At 30.6% G+C, this 18,181-nt stretch overlaps 1 protein-coding gene and 2 long non-coding RNA genes across 10 annotated transcripts; 2 read left to right on the plus strand and 1 right to left on the minus strand.

The window, feature by feature from the left end:
* The first annotated feature begins 1,410 nt into the window (after nt 1-1,410).
* On the plus strand, nt 1,411-2,642 carry LOC122517009. Its single transcript, XR_006303715.1, has 2 exons — nt 1,411-1,968; nt 2,243-2,642. It is a non-coding gene; the product is annotated as an uncharacterized LOC122517009 (long non-coding RNA).
* Nucleotides 2,643-3,339: 697 nt separating this feature from the next.
* On the plus strand, nt 3,340-7,006 carry LOC122517011. Its single transcript, XR_006303716.1, has 2 exons — nt 3,340-3,456; nt 3,566-7,006. It is a non-coding gene; the product is annotated as an uncharacterized LOC122517011 (long non-coding RNA).
* Nucleotides 7,007-8,591: 1,585 nt separating this feature from the next.
* LOC122517012 (embryonic polarity protein dorsal-like) lies at nt 8,592-18,150 on the minus strand. 8 transcript variants are annotated; one of them, XM_043635282.1, is made up of 14 exons: nt 17,604-18,150; nt 16,662-16,751; nt 16,362-16,588; nt 16,024-16,267; nt 15,801-15,944; nt 15,537-15,727; nt 15,325-15,463; nt 12,465-12,557; nt 11,329-11,358; nt 10,619-10,889; nt 10,484-10,543; nt 10,155-10,411; nt 9,584-9,741; nt 8,592-9,518 (listed from the first exon to the last, which is right to left on the minus strand). In XM_043635282.1, the coding sequence occupies exons 2-14, from the start codon at nt 16,705-16,707 to the stop codon at nt 9,369-9,371; spliced, it is 2,010 nt and encodes a 669-aa protein (XP_043491217.1). In that variant the 5' UTR covers nt 16,708-16,751; nt 17,604-18,150; the 3' UTR covers nt 8,592-9,368. The 8 variants fall into 8 exon arrangements, with proteins under 8 accessions (XP_043491217.1, XP_043491218.1, XP_043491219.1 ...); XM_043635283.1 differs by lacking the exon at nt 11,329-11,358 and having other exon boundaries at nt 17,604-18,149; XM_043635284.1 differs by lacking the exons at nt 8,592-9,518; nt 9,584-9,741 and adding an exon at nt 9,964-10,124 and having other exon boundaries at nt 10,242-10,411.
* Nucleotides 18,151-18,181: the final 31 nt, after the last annotated feature.

An 18,181-nucleotide genomic window follows, 5' to 3' on the forward strand; every position in this document is an offset into this window, starting at 1 on the left:
TTCTTTCTTTCTTTCTTTCTTTCTTTCTTTATCGTTTGTACTCAACGCGCCTTTCTCCAAATTGTTCATATTTGATTGTGAACTTTGGCGCGAGAGGGAGGCGAAGGTAGCGCTTAGCGTCGCGTCGCGTCGGTGCGCCCGCTGTTTCCACCACCGCTACCGCCACCACCACACCATCACCATCACCATACTACTGCCGCACGTACGTCACGTGGAAGCGGCACGCTCGCGCGCGGGGACGACGCTTTGAGCGTACGTTTCTGAACCACCTCCAAACGCCGCGCCGACTCACTTCGAGGTCGATTCCCGTGTATCTCGTATGATTTTCTGGGGAAAAAAGGAGAGAGACGAAAGGAATTTTTTTTCTTCGTTGAACTTATCGCCTCTCTCTCTCTCTCTCTCCCTCTCCATTTCTATTTGCAATTCTATAATCGGCTTAATACGATCGTTATCAGTCCTTCTAATTCTTATGAAATAACATTCGCTTGCTCGTTTATGTCGTCGGATAATGTGTACTAAGTATCGCATAATTTTTATCAACTTGAATCGTCATATTTTTTTATGAAGCTTTTTATAGATGTAGGTAGAAGAGAACAAATTAATTATAACTAAACTTTGTAGAGTTTATCTTATTTGATCATTATGTGGAGAAATAGGTTACTTTATAAGCTTCTTTTTTTTAATTATTTTGAAAGATTTAATGGTGTCGTTATTATATTAAAAATATACTGTCAACTATCGATATTTTGCTTTACCGATTCTTTTAGAAAAACGCGCCAAATACGAAAAATCGTGGGTTGTGTAGGAAAAGAAGAGAGAGAAAAAATAATTCGAAGTTGAAGGTCTTTCTCGAAAAAATGTGATTATTCTTATATTAGTTTTGTGGCGGGAAAAAATGGAGAACGTCTCTCTCTCTCTCTCTCTTTCCTTCCCTCCCCTCCCCTCCCTCTCTCTTCCTCTGTCTCTCTCTTTCCTCTTTTCGCGATAGGAAACGGTTGTAAATCGATGGTCAGTCGAGCCTAAAAATAAACTATCCGTTTTATGTGGTTATCATAGCATTGAGAATCCCGCCTTAAATTTCGATCGTATGCTGCCGCCGTTGCGACTCGTACGAATTATTCCATTACGTGGCTCATCGTAATTAGATATCATCACGATTAGTAGTTCGCTCGCTAAAGAATCGTTTTATTTAATGAATATTAACGTGTTGTTTTTTATATGTATGAATTATTCTTGTTATCTTCATACAATACTTTACAGTTGTCTTGTTAATTTTTCACAATATTATATACTCATGTATAAATATATGAATATGTATATCTTTCTCTCTTTCTTTCTAGCAATCTATATCTCTATTTTTATTCGCTCTTTCCTAATGTTTCCTGTTATATATTTTTAGTAAAATCTCGACCTTGATCATAATTATAAGCATTTTCTTCAAAAGATGAGAGTGCAATCAAATGGTACAGAAAGAGACCATTATGACGAATCCACATTTGAACATGTTTTCCTGTGTAGTGTGTTGTTCGTTTAACTGTAATAACGTTTCAAATTAATTACATAACTCTCCTTAGCTCGTAGTCAATTTCTCTCGTGAAACGTAAAAGAAAAGCGATCAAAGAGGAGTCGTCCCGTACGGATAGATTATGCACGACTTGGGTTATCTGGTAAGACCTCGTGATTGTTTAACGCTACCGATAGGTAATCGTGCGCGTTCGTCTTCGGATAACAGAGCGTATCATGTTGCGCGAAAGTACAACGACTGTTTTGCGCGCGCGCATCGTTGCTCGCGTCCTCCGTCGTCGTCATCGTCGTCTGTCGCTAGCGACGTTTTATGGAAACTCGCTCAAAGAGCGAGACTATCGAGATTATCATTATACATACGTATAATCATACTTCTCGAGATCTGTCCACATAATCTGTTCGATTTGTAAAGAAACGTGATCGTATCATAAGGAATTATAAAGGGTACCAAATTTGTTTTTATAAAAATATAGACTCAATTGTTATACCATTCGATAGATTTTTTTTACTTAAACTTGTTATTTTTTACATATTTCCTTTATTTATTTACAATTATACGAACAATTATGGTAAAAATTTCTTGAAACATCGTTCGATTCAATAAATTTTTTATTCATAATGATTCGTCCTTGATTCTACTTGGATATTCTTTGACAAAGAATAAAATATTTATTATTATAGTTTAAAACTGCAACTTTCCGTTTTGGTTTGTGTAAAGACAAGGGCTAGAACGAGATAGCCGACCGGCCGGCATTGGGCACGCTACATTCTCGTGGGCTTCTACCCCTTTCACACTTTGGTGAAGCTTCTCCAAGCAATACGAACACGGCGGGGTTCCCTTAACATGAACTGCCAGTGCGTCGCTTCGTTTTCATCAGCCAATCGTTGCTCTCCGCTATCGCTGTGCTCGACGTTACAAGCCTTTTCATTGGTCTACGCGTCTTTTCCATCTGTTTTTTCTTTCTCTTTCTGACTATCGCTGATACATAAACGCTGGCACGCCGTTAGTTATGTTCAGGGACGCCTCAAGAGCGTAACTAACAAGGGGTGCTTCATTCACCCTCATGATGATTATTCTCAATCTTTTTAAGTCATCATTTATTAGATATTTATTTCTGTAAGTTTGAAATTTATCGACTAGAACGTATCATATTTCTGGATAAGTAATGCATATTAAAAATTAGTATTTTTAATAACTTAAAAACATTTCTTTTTATATTCTAAGTAATACGATTTATATAAGTTTGTTTTAAGTTATTTCCTACGAATACAATCAAAAGTCATTCTATATTTTAAAGTATATTAACTAGTATTTTGTATTTTAAATTACTAATGATGATAAGCTGATTGATGAATTTCCTTTCAATTATGTTTATTTTCTTTTTACTCGCCAGTTTCATTCTATAGTATATACTCTACGCACAATACAATTCCTTTTATGATACAATGAACTTAATAAGATTGTATTTTTTTAACGAACTTTCTTATAACTTCGTTCTATTGCTTCCAAATAAATATTTTTTATCGATAAGATCAATGCAACTGGGTCACGTGATTTTTCCCGCCATATTTGATATTATTGATTTATCGATGTAGTCACGGAACAAAAGTATAAAAGTTAGCCCAAATCGTCTCTCCTTTCTTTTTCTATTCTTATCTATCTATTTATTTAACTATCTATTTAGCTATCTATCTATATACACAGATATTGTTTATTTATAAATGTTGCATTTATTTATTCGTACAATTATTTATAGGAGAAAAATGATGAGGCCAAAAAGCAAAAGAAGGAAGAGAATGGTGATGGTGACATAGAGGAAGAAGAAATTGAGGAGGAAGTAGAAGAAGAAGAAGAGGTAGATGGTGATGGAGAAGAAGACGACGAAGAAGATGACATACCAGAAGGAGAGGAAGATTTGGAAGAAGGAGAAGGTTAGTGAGAATTAAATATAAAATTTAATATATATTATATACATCAAGTTATATTATTTTCGAGAATTATTAGTGGTTGTAAATTAACTATAAAATAATGTTGATACAGAAGAAGAAGAAGATGAAGCGGAAGGTGAAGGTGAAGAAGTGGAGGATGAGGAAGAAGACTCATAATGAAAAGAGTGGAAGAATAATGTAAGTAAAAAAGGGAGGAAGGCACGTGGCATCATCGTCGATCTTCGGCAATATTTTCAGCAAACACTTACTCTCATATTGAGTGGTTGGTAACAATGTTGATATCGATCGTGCCCAATCAATGTCACTGGATCATCCTCCTGAACTACAAAATAAAAATTACCATCTCACCGGAGTTGTGTAGGGCTGACGCATTATATTAATGCAGTCGCATTTTGTACTGTCTTGGCTCTTCGCAATTCTGATATCTTTTAGCCATCACCAAATACTATTAGGTCGTTCGCACGAAAATTGTACATTTGTCCTGAGGACAGCAATAACAATGATTAATAAATCCAACATATATATATTTAAATATATATAAATATAATTATTATATTTATATATATTTATATACCTGTATTTAGACTCCTTAATATACCAATTAAAATCCTGGTATATTAGATGGCTGCTGCTTGTCCTCGAGACAAATATGCTACTTTAATATGAACCACCTATTAAACTGGTATTTGCCGTCATCTGGCTTTCTGCAAAGAAACATTTTTTAATGAAACTTATTTAAGAATAAATAAGAAAAATAAAAAAATTTTATTATATTTAAATAGTGTACAATGAACATTTGAATGCGACAGTTTTTTTATATTTGAAATCAAATTTACGTTTATAGTTCAACGAATGTCTCTCACCTAGTGCGTGTGATTGAATTTTTTTTTCAACTGATGTGTAATAGCAGTGTATTCGCAGGAGCGCGAGGCTCGCAAAGTAAATCATATGGTATATGAATGTGTGTGCATTAAGGAAAAACAAAACGGAACGAAACGAAATGAAACTAAACAAAACTAAAGCAAAAATAAAATTCAACTAAGGTATAAATCGTATGGACATCTCTCGACATTCGGATGTGTATATATCTATATGTATACGCAAACTAGTAGAGAAATTCATAAAAAGAAAAAACAAAAAAATAACAAAAAAAAAGAACCCCCATCGCTTCGTGCTCCTGTAAAATAAAGAGGCAAGTTTATTAAGGTTATGTAAATGCAATGTTCGCGTCAGGTAGTTGTATGGATGAATAATGTGTGACTTAAGCATTGCATAATAATTATACATAGTATGTATAAAGTTATGAAATAAGAAACATTTTATTATTAACGATAATATTATGTAACGTAATGTAACGTAACGTAATGCGGGGAGGTTGTTACTCTTTAGATTTGGGCATAGCGAGTAGGGAGAGCATTTATATATTCAATCCCCAAAGCTCACAATGACTGCTGCGTTCCATCATCGTTGTTTCATTTCTGTTGATTTAATCTATTTTATTTTATTTTTATGCCTACGTCAAAGAATCAATTCTATATTTATATTATTTCTTCTTACAGTTATTTGAAATAAAAGAGGAAATATAAAGTATGTAGTAGCATTCTACAAATCTTAAAAATTATTTTATTATCGTTTAGATCACATGTATTCGATAGTATAGAAAAAGGTCCGATAACTCTCCCTATTCCAGTGTTCTCTCTCTCTTTCTCTCTCTTTTTCTCTCTTTCACTTTCACTTTCACTCACTCACTCACCTTCATTTGAGCGTATTCGATTGTATTTTTATGTACTGCGGTTTTACTTTGACTTCATTGTCATGGGCTACTCATAGCAATGATTCTGGTTGACTGTCGCAGAGAATAAGTGATTGGGTTTATTTCTAGTGATTCCTTTTCATTCGTAACGATCAGTATCTTAACGGTAACGTTATTAATATGTAGCTGCAAAAATAAAAAATTTATCAAAGACAGTTTTAACAGATCATTCTTTACGCTTGATAGAGATAATTATCACTTAGTTACATCCGACAGTCAAAACGCGATGATGCTCTTTATACGTTTAGTATTAAGAGTTTTGAAGGATCACTTGCAAACACAGATGCGTCCATATTGTCAGTTACTTTTTTGGGAGACTGTTAAATAAAAAGAAGGGTGAAGAGACATTGCGGTTACGACACCATTGTACTATAGCTGCATAATAATTAAATAAAAATAACGATAATTTGATGAATGCGAGAGAATGTCCCACGTTTTAATGTACAAATATTTTCGAATGAGATAGTTTAATAAACACAGTTAGATCGGATAAATCAATTCGTTCTCGTGAAGTAGCAATGAGTTTTAATATTTTAATGAAACAAAAAAAAATAATAATAATAAGAATAAGAAAAAAAAATAAAAATTATAAGAACAATCGCGGTTTTATAGATTGCCATGTCTCATATGACCGTGAAAAAAAAAAGAATTGGCTGTATGAAACTTAAGGAGATGGACTGGACCGTGTCCTTTCGTGCTTATATTTTAGAGCACGATTGTAAGTGCGATCGTTTGTATGTATATGTGTGTATGCGTGCGTGCATGCGTGCGTGTGCGTATTGTATCCTAGACCTACGAGATCAATAAGAAAAAGACAGAAAAAAAAGAAAAGGTGTGGAATGAAACGCGAGCGCATTCAAAGAGACGCGATGAGAGATCGTCAGGCTGATTCTTTATTAATAAATACGGGCCAATACCATTTCTGGCAGTTTCTCTGTTAACAAAACATAACTACGGTTTTATACACAAACTGCTACTGTATGTACACCACGTGCTTGCTTCAAGATAGTACCTTGACTCTGATTGTTGACAAAGAACTATCTTCTTAAAGTATGGATGCAAGAGAAATGATAAAGCTGAGTACTTTAGCATTCATAGTATACTATACGTACACTATAAGTATAGGTTTATTTAATTTTATTAATATAATACAATGTCAAGTCCCGTTCGCAACACAACCAGAATAAGAACAAAATAAAAGAAAAGAAAACAAAAATTTAAGACTTGCGTTGTGTACTACATGAAGCCAGAGACTATAAACATTACACATTTTGTTTTTTGCTCGAGTACTCAACGCGATTCAAAAAATACAATTTTACTGGTGCTAACGGGTCTTAAAATCAATCAGGCGGAATACGCCAAGATAACCGTTACATCTTTACGTTTGTTAGGTAAGCATGAAGATGGAAAAAATAAAATAAAAAAAAAAAAGAACAGAATTTTGAGATAAAATCTGGTAACGATACACATCTTTAAGATTTAAACGTAAACGAAGTCTTAGGCTAAGAATTTGGTTTGTGTGTTCATAAGTCTTGTTCAAACTACTTTTGTACAGGATACCATCACATCATCTCGTTCTCTCTCTCTCTGTCTCTCTCTTTCTCTCTGTCCCTTCTCCTTTCTCTCGACGTAACAGTAACCGACACCACAGACATTTTCTGCCCATTCCATCAGATTTGACTTTCATTGTATTTTTAAGTAAATACATTTTGAAAACTATTACAGATGTACCTTTTTATTCTTCACTAGTGTGTGAAGGAGAGTATCTCTTCCCATTTAGATTTAAAAGATATTTACACGATGTTATTTTTCTATCGGTATATTTATGAAAAATAAATAAATTATAAATAACGATCATTATGGGACATTAGTTTTTACTTCCATATAATTTATAATCCATATTAGAGTATATATATATGAATACTATTCATCGCGTATTAATGCTTTTAACAGTTATATGTGTAGTATGTAAGTATGATTTTTTTTATACACTTTTTAAATACAGTATGTTTTAACTAACATTTATAGTTCTCGTCTATTTGCATAAATAGCATTCTATTGATAACAATGATAAATTTGTTTTTAAGACTGAACAATGTAAATGCAAGTAAGATATGATTCGATATACTGCAGTGTTTATTATTAATAGTTGATTGTTAAAAAGCAAGACGTTTTTCACATTACGTGAGATTTATAATTCATTCAGATAGTTATTCAACAATGGTAAATAATTTTATATATATATACGTGCAATTTCCTATATTATATACGATACAATAATATATTATTGAGGTACATTAACATCATATATAACATGGAATATATATTTTCTTAGTTAAATATTATAACAACTACGGAACATAAGTTTTTTCTTTTATTTCTTTTTTATGATAATTTTTATAAAATTATTAAAAATTGCAATTCGTTTGAACAAAAAAGATTAGACTTGTTATTTTCGAAATGGTAATTATTTAAATTATACAAAAATAAAAAATATAGATTTATTTCATACGTTATATATATTTACACGTTTACATACCGTAGAATTCTGAAAATATTGTTCGATATTTAACAAATTTTTGTTTTCTATACACATTAAGATTGTGATTAATGTTACATTATTGAGAAATGATAATTATATTGACTTGTAGATTACACTTCTCAGAATTATATGATGTTTTCGTGCGTGATATAATTGATAACGTCGCGTACATTTGGACTTTGTAGAGTTTAAAAAAATAAAAAATAGGACAAATAGACATGTTAAAAGTAAAGTACAATGTACAATGCACTATTATATTGAGTATGTTAAATTGTTTATGTTCTTATTTTTGTAAATAAGATATTTGGTTATTATGCACGATCAAGTATTTAACATGTTATACATTTTACTAAAATATTACTTTCTATGTTTTAAAGTTTGTCTTTATTCTATTAATAGAGATCTTTATATTTTCATACAAATTGTCTCATTCCCGTTATAAAAAATATTAGTTAATAGAAATATCATGTATCTAATAATCATTCATTATAATTTTATCACAGTTGTCCATTTGATTTTGTAAATTATTAAAATAATTTTCATATTCACATAAAAATATGACATATATTACAAATGAACAAATTTCAATCAACTTTTTGTAATAGTTAAATTCACGATTAACACGTTGACTGCCATGTAGGTCACCGGTGACCTCAACACGACCAATAGTAAAAATACATAATTAGAATAAATATCGACACTGATAAATTTTTAAATAATACCATTGTTTTTATAAGGGTTTGAAGAAAATAATGACATATAGAACATGCAAAAATAATTTTATAATTACAAGGAAAATATGCATGACACGTAACGATGTTTTTTCTGTACGTAATTGCTTGATGAAAAACAATCTTCATCATCAGAACATTTCACTAAATACATCGCTAATTTCATCCTAAAATCAGGAATTAAAATATTCTTCGAGTTACTTGTTTATATAACACCATTTAATTTACAACACAAGTAATCAGTAAAAACTCTATTGCCAATTTCATGTAACATATTATAGTTTTTCGCAATGGTGAACTATAAGCAATCATTTGATCAGACAAATCAACTATAAATTTCCATAAATTATAATCTACTACCATTTTTGGACAGTTTGAAACAACTGATAATTACAAAAATGGTCTACAGCGCCTCGAGGGTCACCAGTACCCTCAACACAAATAATGCATTAAACATAATTATACAACTTTCTTTATCTGCTGTAAAAAAAAATTCAACAAAATATGCATCTCATAATAAAAAATTCATGTAGGCGCCACGGGCAAATCACGTGAAATGCGCGCGTCAGTCAACGTGTTAATAAATTTATATATTATATTAATATATTTAAACCAGTGTAATAACCAGCAAAAAAGTAATAGACTTCTTTTAGTATTTACAATATCATTGCACTTTGTATCGTAATTTTAGTCATTAAAAAATAATATTTATGTACAAATCTCTCATAAAATACAACCTTATTTCATAAATAAGAAATATCACCAAAGTTAATTTTTATAAGCTGATTTCTAACATATGCAGAACTATTTAAGTGTCATCGCTTTTGTTATGTCTGTATATATCATTTAAATCACATAATTCTTTAATAGTATTTTTTGTTATATTAGTGTAACTGTCAGTCATGTTATTTTCTCCAACATTGTCTGTTTCCAATTTAACATTTTCGTTTCCTTCATCCTGAAAAATGATTTTTGAATGACTGTATAATACAAAGTTTTATTTAATTATTTTTATGTACATACTTTTAAATCTTCTGATATAGATAGTCCACTTAATAAACTTGTGGACAATTCAGCATCAAAAGTTTCGAATTCTCCTAATCCTACTGTATTTAGAGTCAGATCAAAATATTGCTGATTGATACCTAAATCCGTAGCTATATTTATCTTATCTAGATCACCTATAGAATACAAAAAATAAAGTTTTTAATTTTTATATAAAAAAGTATAAACAACTGTATGTGCATATCTGACAATAGTGGCAAAACCGAAAAGGGAGTAGAGTAAAAAATGTAGAATAAAGTTTTTATATATGAGGCTACATTTTCGAAAGAAACACAATTTTTAAAATTTATTCGATAAATTTGTACTTACCGTAAATTTTCTCTTCATACAAATAATTTCATAAATAACAATGAAACTATGTTTTAGCTTTTTTTTACATTTTCCAAGTTATTTTTTTGAAAACAGAGCCTTATACTTAAAAACTTAATTCTACATTTTTAATTTATTTTTTCACAAATAACTGCTCCCTACTCGATTGTATCACTTTTACCGGAAAACCCTGTAAAAAAGTATGTGTAAGTAATTTTACCATTATCATATATAGGTTCCAGGCCAGTATTTAGTTGTTTCGGAGTAACTTTGCTTAATATCATTTGTTCTGTATTAGACAAATTACTTTCTGGTAAAAATGAATATTGTTCTGGTGCAGATATTCCAACTGAAGGTTGCTGTGTCATATTAGAGCTTAATGGTTGATACGAAGGAGGCAGATGTGTTTGTGTCAAAAGTGGATTATATGAATTATATTCCATAGGTGATGCAGTTTGACATGGTGAAACTTGAGGTCTATAAGATAAATCCAGTATTAACAGTGTAAAATTTTATATTATAAAGAATATAAATGTTACATTAAAGTACTTTAGATTATATAAACCGTATTCCATAGGTGATGCAGCTCGACCTGGTGAAACTTGAGGCCTGTAAGATATATATAGTATTAATAATATATAATTTTATATTATGAGAGTATATATAAATATTGTATTAAAGTACCTTAGTGTTTGTAAATTAGATAAAGGTTGAGATTGAAGTGGAAGTTGCGGCTGAGGCGGAGATTGAAGTTGAGGTTGAGGTTGAGGTTGAGGTTGAAGTTTAGATGGAGATTGAGTTTGAGGCTGAGTTTGAAGTTGAGATTGAGATTGCAATGAATAAGATCCTAAGTTAGTAGTAGTATATCTTCCAAATGATAATGGTCTCGTTTCTACTGGTTCTGGTTTGATAATATTGAAGTACTGAATATTTTGGTAAGCAGCTTCTGCAGCATCTATAATATGGCGTAATTAATATACTATTATACGTTATAAGATAATAAAATATAAAATAAATTGACAATGCACGCATAATTAAACACACATGTATGATAACTTCGTGCAAACAAAGATTAAATAAAAGATTAAGCGTTGTACAAAGCGAAACACATAATGAAGTAATTTTGTTATTAGAAATAACAAGCAATGTGAATTAATGCATCTATTCACAAAATGTCTATTAATAACAAACAAATTAATTGAAGTATACATAGATGATATCAAAAATAAGTATCGGATAACTAAAATTTTTCTACGAAAAATTTGGTTACATGTTCATATTTTTATATTGCACACTATTTTATTAATTTATTTAAGTATAAAATAATCACAAATATACATTTACACTAAACACAATTAGTTATTGAAAACACTGAAATAACGAGATATCCGTACCTGTATTTCCTATACACAAGTGCATTTGATCTGAAATGTGTTCAACAGGTTCATGGAATAAATATACACATTTGATTGCCACTTAGTGATCATACATCTGTATAGATATATTATGTACTTTATACACATTATTCAATTATTTTGTTTACTCTCAATCGCTTTTTAAAGAGAAGCATTCTATAAAAATTGCACTATACAAATATTGCATGTGTTTTTTATTTTATGACTATATATAGTAAAATTACTACAATGATGTCATTTAAAATTTTTAAAAGCATCATTTTACAAGAGCAGAGCATTTCTTCAGAAATACGTATTTATTGTCACAAATCATACTAAAAATCAATGTCACAAATATCCTTATGTTTTTTATATCACCATAGAAATGCAATGATCTAAGCATTCTATATAATTTCACATGTTTCTTTGCAAATACAAAAATACAATACACTTTTCTGAAAGTGCACAAAGTCACTACTTCTTACATTGCAAAGTACAAGTACAATGGCTTATATAAAATACATTTTTAAAAAAGTACAAAATGAAGAAGATTGTTAATACATGAAAATATGTATGTATTTAATCTTGAATTCCTTTTCACTATGAAAATCGTTAGCAAGCAATTATATAATTGTTTTGTTTAAATAGATTTATCACATCCATTTTATTGGAATTAAATGCAACTGTGATGATATTCTTTCAAAGTGAAAAGGGTACAGTATTGTTAGTATATAATAAGATATACAACCACTGAATCATTTAATATTCTCAAGAATATATATCTGCTTGCGAAAACTGCAGTGATTCACAATTTTTAGTAATTTTTCAGTTTCTTATAACAATTAACAAATGTAGAAAATAAATCGAGCAAAGAGCATTAAAAATAGGCTTCTTTGGCTCTTTGATCATAGAGTTATTTTTTTCTATACATACATATGTCTGTATATGCACAAATATATAGACACAATCAATATTTTTTTTACATACTAAATTAAGCAGTAAATGATTCATTATAAATTGTGTTTTTTTAGAAATATTTGAACATGTTTAAATGATAATGAATGACATCAATGATATTATCCAACCCATCACCAGACAAGCTTTAAAATTGTTATAGATTTTAGAAAAATACTTACTCTTCTGAGCCTCTGCCTGTAAACCTCTCAAGAGTATCGCATTTGGGTTGTTATCAAACTTTTGTCGCTTTCGTTTTAATGACTCACTACTACCTAAAAAGTTTTTTATATTAACCATTAATTATTACAATAAGAAAATTTAGCTTTTTCAACAAAGGCCCCATATGTTTCGAAATCCTATAAATTGTTCGTTAACATTTTTCTACTAACAAATGAAAATCATATCTTATAAAATATATAAATATTCATATTACATAATTGAGTTTATAAAATCTCAAATAATAAGCAATAAAATAATTAGGAGATTAAGTTATATAAACAAGACAAAAATTCCAGTAGTATACTGAACATAACAAGTTATAGATACTAAGAGATAGTAATAATCTGACAAATTTAATATTTTTAACAGGACTATAAAACTTGACTAGATATGGTTCCTACTTTGTTTTCATAACAAATAACAAGTATCATCGACGGCATTTACGTTTTATGCCGTTTTCAAACATCGTCTGAAATCTTATGTATGTAAAACGACACTTTTCCTATCTGTAAGAATAACAATGTGCCAGTATCTAAACCACTTAAACAATTGTGGTAAATATAATCAAATTATAATTATGTTAAAAATTTAAAAATGTCATCTTAAATCTAATTATTTGAAAATTTCTTTTTTATCATATAGTTATATTATAGCATAAAATACATCATTGAAAGCAGAAATGTTTTCTTTAATTATTTCATGCTACAAAATGCAATATTATTGAAATAATATAATAGAATCTTTACCACTTTATGAATATTTTGAATGCGATAATAACATAAGGAGGAAGGCATATAAAATGTTTAATGGCTTTATACAGGTGATCCCCGAATAACACGGTTTGTTAGAATCTTAAAATTAAAATGCAAATTCCTATATGAAACAAAGAACTGGTACAAAAAGAGAGGTTGTTCAAAAAAACAAAAAAAAACTAAAAGAAAACTAATGTATTTTTATAATTGAAAGAAATATTTTTATGAAAGCAATTTTTCTAAGTTAATTAGTCAGTTGGTAGGTGACTGAGAGTTGAGAAAAGATTAATTGTCAAGATATTTTGATTATTGCATGAGACTGAGTGTCCAAAAAAGTATTCATATTTATACGTTTATATATATATATATTCGTTAAACTTGTATACTCTAGTTGTACTTATATAAAGTCTTGTGTTCATTTTTGATCACCCTATCTCTATTCCTACATTACGTTTCATATTGTGCGGAAATTTCATTAATTCTCAAATCATGTAACAGCGATCTTGTTTTCTAAGAAGCCGTGTTAAACGGGATCTCCTAATATTTAGAAAACAAAAGATAAAAAAAAATAAATAGTTCAAATTTTTGAAAATAAAATATTAAGATTCTTTTCTTTCCGTTAATATTTTTCCTCCCTCCACAGGACTATAATAAAAAGACATTTCATCGAATTCAGATGCTGTTGCATGTGGCGCCATAGTAGTATAAAGAGCATAATGTTCAGCTTCTGTTAAGTCAACCCCATAAGGTGGTGTTTCATCACCTTCTAACGTAAGAGATTTACTAGTTATACTTGCAATACTATGTCTAGACATTTGCGTTGCAGAATTATCTTGAATACTTTTTAATAAAAACGAAGCACTCTCTCCTGCATTAAATAAACGATTATTATTGTCCGTAGATACATTGGAAGTTATATCTTTGTCTTTTTTCATTTTCTTTGCAAATAGTTTAGAAAAGAGACTTTGTTTAGATTGTTTGGGTAAGGTACCAGGAAGAGAAGGTAAATTCTTGTTTGGAGCTTCAGAGGAAGATTCGATTATTGGTTGAGAGGACGTAGGCCGTGGTAAAACAGGCATAGAAGACATTTTACGTATACGTTTAGGTGGTAGGGGAGGTAATTTTTCTTCCAATTTTTGTGTTACATCTCTTTTCGTTGCTATTGGCGAAGAAGACAATGATACACATACGTCTTGTTTTGGAATCGATACATCCTCATATTTTCTTTCATCAGGTATATCAAATAATTCTATTGGATTTTTCATAGCCATTTGAAGACTAGTATAAGTTTGATTATCACAAACATCGACATCCATAGACCTTTCAATCACGTTTTGATCAAGAGTAGCTTGTAACAATTTCGTATGCGTATCAGCGTAAATTTGATCTAACTCATCCACTTGAGATATCAAATCGTTCAACGATTTATTACCATCTTCCATTTCGTTTTTAATCTCAGCTGTATTTTCTTTTTCTTTGAAAGAAGCTTGATTTTTTTGTACCCACTTTCCTACTTCCGAATAATCAAACCAATCAGATTTATTTTTTGAGTTGGCAATGTTTTTATTTAAACATTTTGTATCGTTTGTTAAATCTAACTTTGTTTGAGAAATAATTTCTGATTGGTTATCAAGCGTATCTCTATAATCGTTTGAAAATGTATTATTCTCTATACTAATATCATTACCAGTAATATACTTATTGACTTGTACGTTTCCTTTAGTGCTATTAGAGTCAATTGGCATTTCATTATTATCATAATCAATAGAATTTTTCATAAAACATTCAACATTTTTTACATTGTTTTGATCAATGTCAGTACTTCCATTGTAAGAATTTGTAGTATTTCTAATATTATATAAGTCATTCAAAGCACGTAGTACTGAAATTTTATTATTTGATTTTTTTGGGTCTAAACTATTATTATTATATTCATCAATATTACAAGGCACTTTTGGTACTACATTGGAAAACAATGTAGCCTCGGTCGTTAAAATTTTACCAAATGTACTGTAATCTACTTTTTTTCGAGCAAATGCTTTCCGCAAAGACCAGAAAGCAGGCATACCTGTATCCAATGGTGACATTTCAAATGGATGTGGTTCACTTATCACACCATCTGATGGCCTCTTCAATTGGATGTAAATTTGCACTGGTTCTTCTATTTGTAGAACACGGTAACTAGGTGTTTTAAACACGATCGCCGTCTAATTATAATAAATTATTTTGTAGTATAAAAAAGCATTAATTTTACAATAATAACGAAAGCACATTTTATACCTGCTTGTGGACATCCGTGGGTGCGAAATCTCCATATCCTTCCCAAAAAACATGTCCATTTTTTTCTTCAAAAAATCTAACTTGTATGTCTTCTTTAGCTACTTTCTCGCATAAAAGTATCATTTTCATACCTCCGCAAGAAGGAGCTCTATTATGACTTAAATGGTTGATCGAAAGGTCGGACATTGCCTCTATAATAATATATGTGTAAAACGAAAATGAATAATTTTTAATATGAGTAATTAAAGAAAAGATAAAAATTACTTTTATCAAAAATAGGATCTGATACTACGGGTTGTAATGGATGAGTAAATTTTCCTTTTCGTGTTCCTTCCAAAAATACTTGGAAACATAGTCTCACTGCATTAAGATCGATGCTAGTAGGTTGTTTTCTATGTTCAAAACCAGCTATAATGATAAAAGGAATAACATTAATAATAAAGTTAGTATTAAAACAAGTAAGTACTTTATATCTTGAAAGATTTACTTCGAAAAGGATCAACACGAATTTCTTCTCTGATTTTGAGTGCTTCCTCTATGTCTTTTTTCTTGACACATTGGATACCCAAATTAGCAAAAGTTACAGTCATGTTATCAGATGTAATTTCAAGCGTACAGATGCCTTGTTTACATGCTTCTTTGCCAACGAGATTATGGGGATGAGGTCTATATGGTAAATCTTTTGTTACGCAAGATACAACTACCACAGCTCGACCTTTATAGCCTACTATCTGTATGAAAAATGTTCAACTTTTACTTTAGATAAAGTATTTATGATTTAAAGGAAACATTGTTAACTGTTTCTTCTCGTTATTTTACACTTACTCTTATAGTAGGAAAAGTTTTGTTTTCCGGTGTACTGTTAATTCCAGGTATACTACCCGCAGATCTACCTTCACATTCATAACGAAAGCGCAAGCTTTTGCTTGCAGGTTGTTCTACTATCTCCACATAAGGCTGCGCCATGTGTTTTCTGTCAACTTCCATTTTTTCTTGATCCATGTGTCCGTTAGATTCCACAAAACCAGGGTCGGTAGTTTTGATGACCTCGACTTCAAAGGAAAATCAATTGAAGTATATTATATAATCCACAGCTAGAACGATACAAGAATTATGAATACTCACTGACATCACTTATGTTCAAGTTTTCATCGCTTATATCATGTTCCATGATAACTGTTAAACTTTTGCTTTACAATAGTGAATTACGGCCATCTAACATACAGGGAGCAAACGAAAGATAAATAAACTTTAATATTATTTTAAATCTCATTCCCTGCAGTTAATAATAATAATAATACTTTACAGAAAGAAATATTAAAATTCTCGTGTAAGAATAAATAAAAAAAGAGATAATTGTCAAAAGAAATTCGTAGGTTCTGTTCAGTGATCTTCCGTCGTATAAACAAATAAAATAAAAGTAATAGAAAATACGATATCATGGAAAGTATAAAAGTTGGGATATTAGAGAAGAAACATGCAGCAAGAAACATACTTTAATCATCTACAAATTATAACCAAAAATGACACTGACACTTCGCATTTTTTTTCGACACGATCAAAATATAATTGTCAATGAGAATATATTACTTTATCCCGATAAACACATCTCGTGAAATATAAGGTTTTATTTTTAAATGAAGAGAACAGAAAACAAAAGTAAAATATTTTAGGAAAATAAAAAATTCAACCGGTTAGAAGAAGCTTCCATCAAAGACTGATAATAAACGAATTGGTGTTCGAACCCGAAAAGAAACGAACGGGAACGATTGAGAAACGTAATAACACGAAGGAGAAATGGCGCGCGACTGGATTTCCAGCTGTTCCTTGGAGAGAAATCGACAGCTGTTTTTACAAAATATTACATTCCTACGAGAATTGGATGCAGCTTACAAGTGTCCCATGAGAAAGCGAACAAACGAATTAAGGATGAGAAATAGTAGAGAAGAAGTAGGAAGAGAGGGGTTGGTTTCTACGCTGAGCCAATCATTATTTTGGGAAGGCCTAGGACTGTACGGGTACTGCAGCTATTATTAAACTATCGTAGGACAATATGAGGAGACTTGCCTGCAGTAAGATCTTCTACATCGTTAACGGCATGCACGTTCGACAGACTTCTTTCTTTCTCTCTCGCGTACGCGCGAGAGAGAGAAGGAAAAAGAGAGGAAAATAGAGTAAATTAAACGAGCGCGGGTTCGTTTGTTCAATTTTTCCCTCTTTTCCGACCAATAGTTTCTCTCTTTCTCTTTCTTTCTCACTGTACGATTTTCCGAAGAATTAATAATCCTTTCTTACATTCTGATGCACTATACACTAAACAAACGTGCGATAAGAGTTAGCACACTATTTTAATCGAGATCGTGATTTTCCTTCTACTTCTTCTTTTTTTAATTACAATCGTTCTTTTTAAATCGTTTCTAATACATATACATATACGTATATAAGTATAAATTATTTTTCATTAAGAAATAAAATAGTCGCAATTACACATTTGAACACAACGATTGAAAAATATTATTGAACAAAGAAAAAATTGAACGTCAATGTTTTCAGAAACGAATTGTACGGCTTGCGATACGACTCTGCTTATGCTGCTTTTCAACTACGATGATGAGAAGGAAGAACTCATTGCGCCGAAGAAGAGG

Source organism: Polistes fuscatus, unplaced genomic scaffold (assembly GCF_010416935.1).
Source record: "Polistes fuscatus isolate 324 unplaced genomic scaffold, CU_Pfus_HIC Scaffold2, whole genome shotgun sequence".
In the NCBI taxonomy this organism is placed as follows: Eukaryota; Metazoa; Arthropoda; class Insecta; order Hymenoptera; family Vespidae; genus Polistes; species Polistes fuscatus.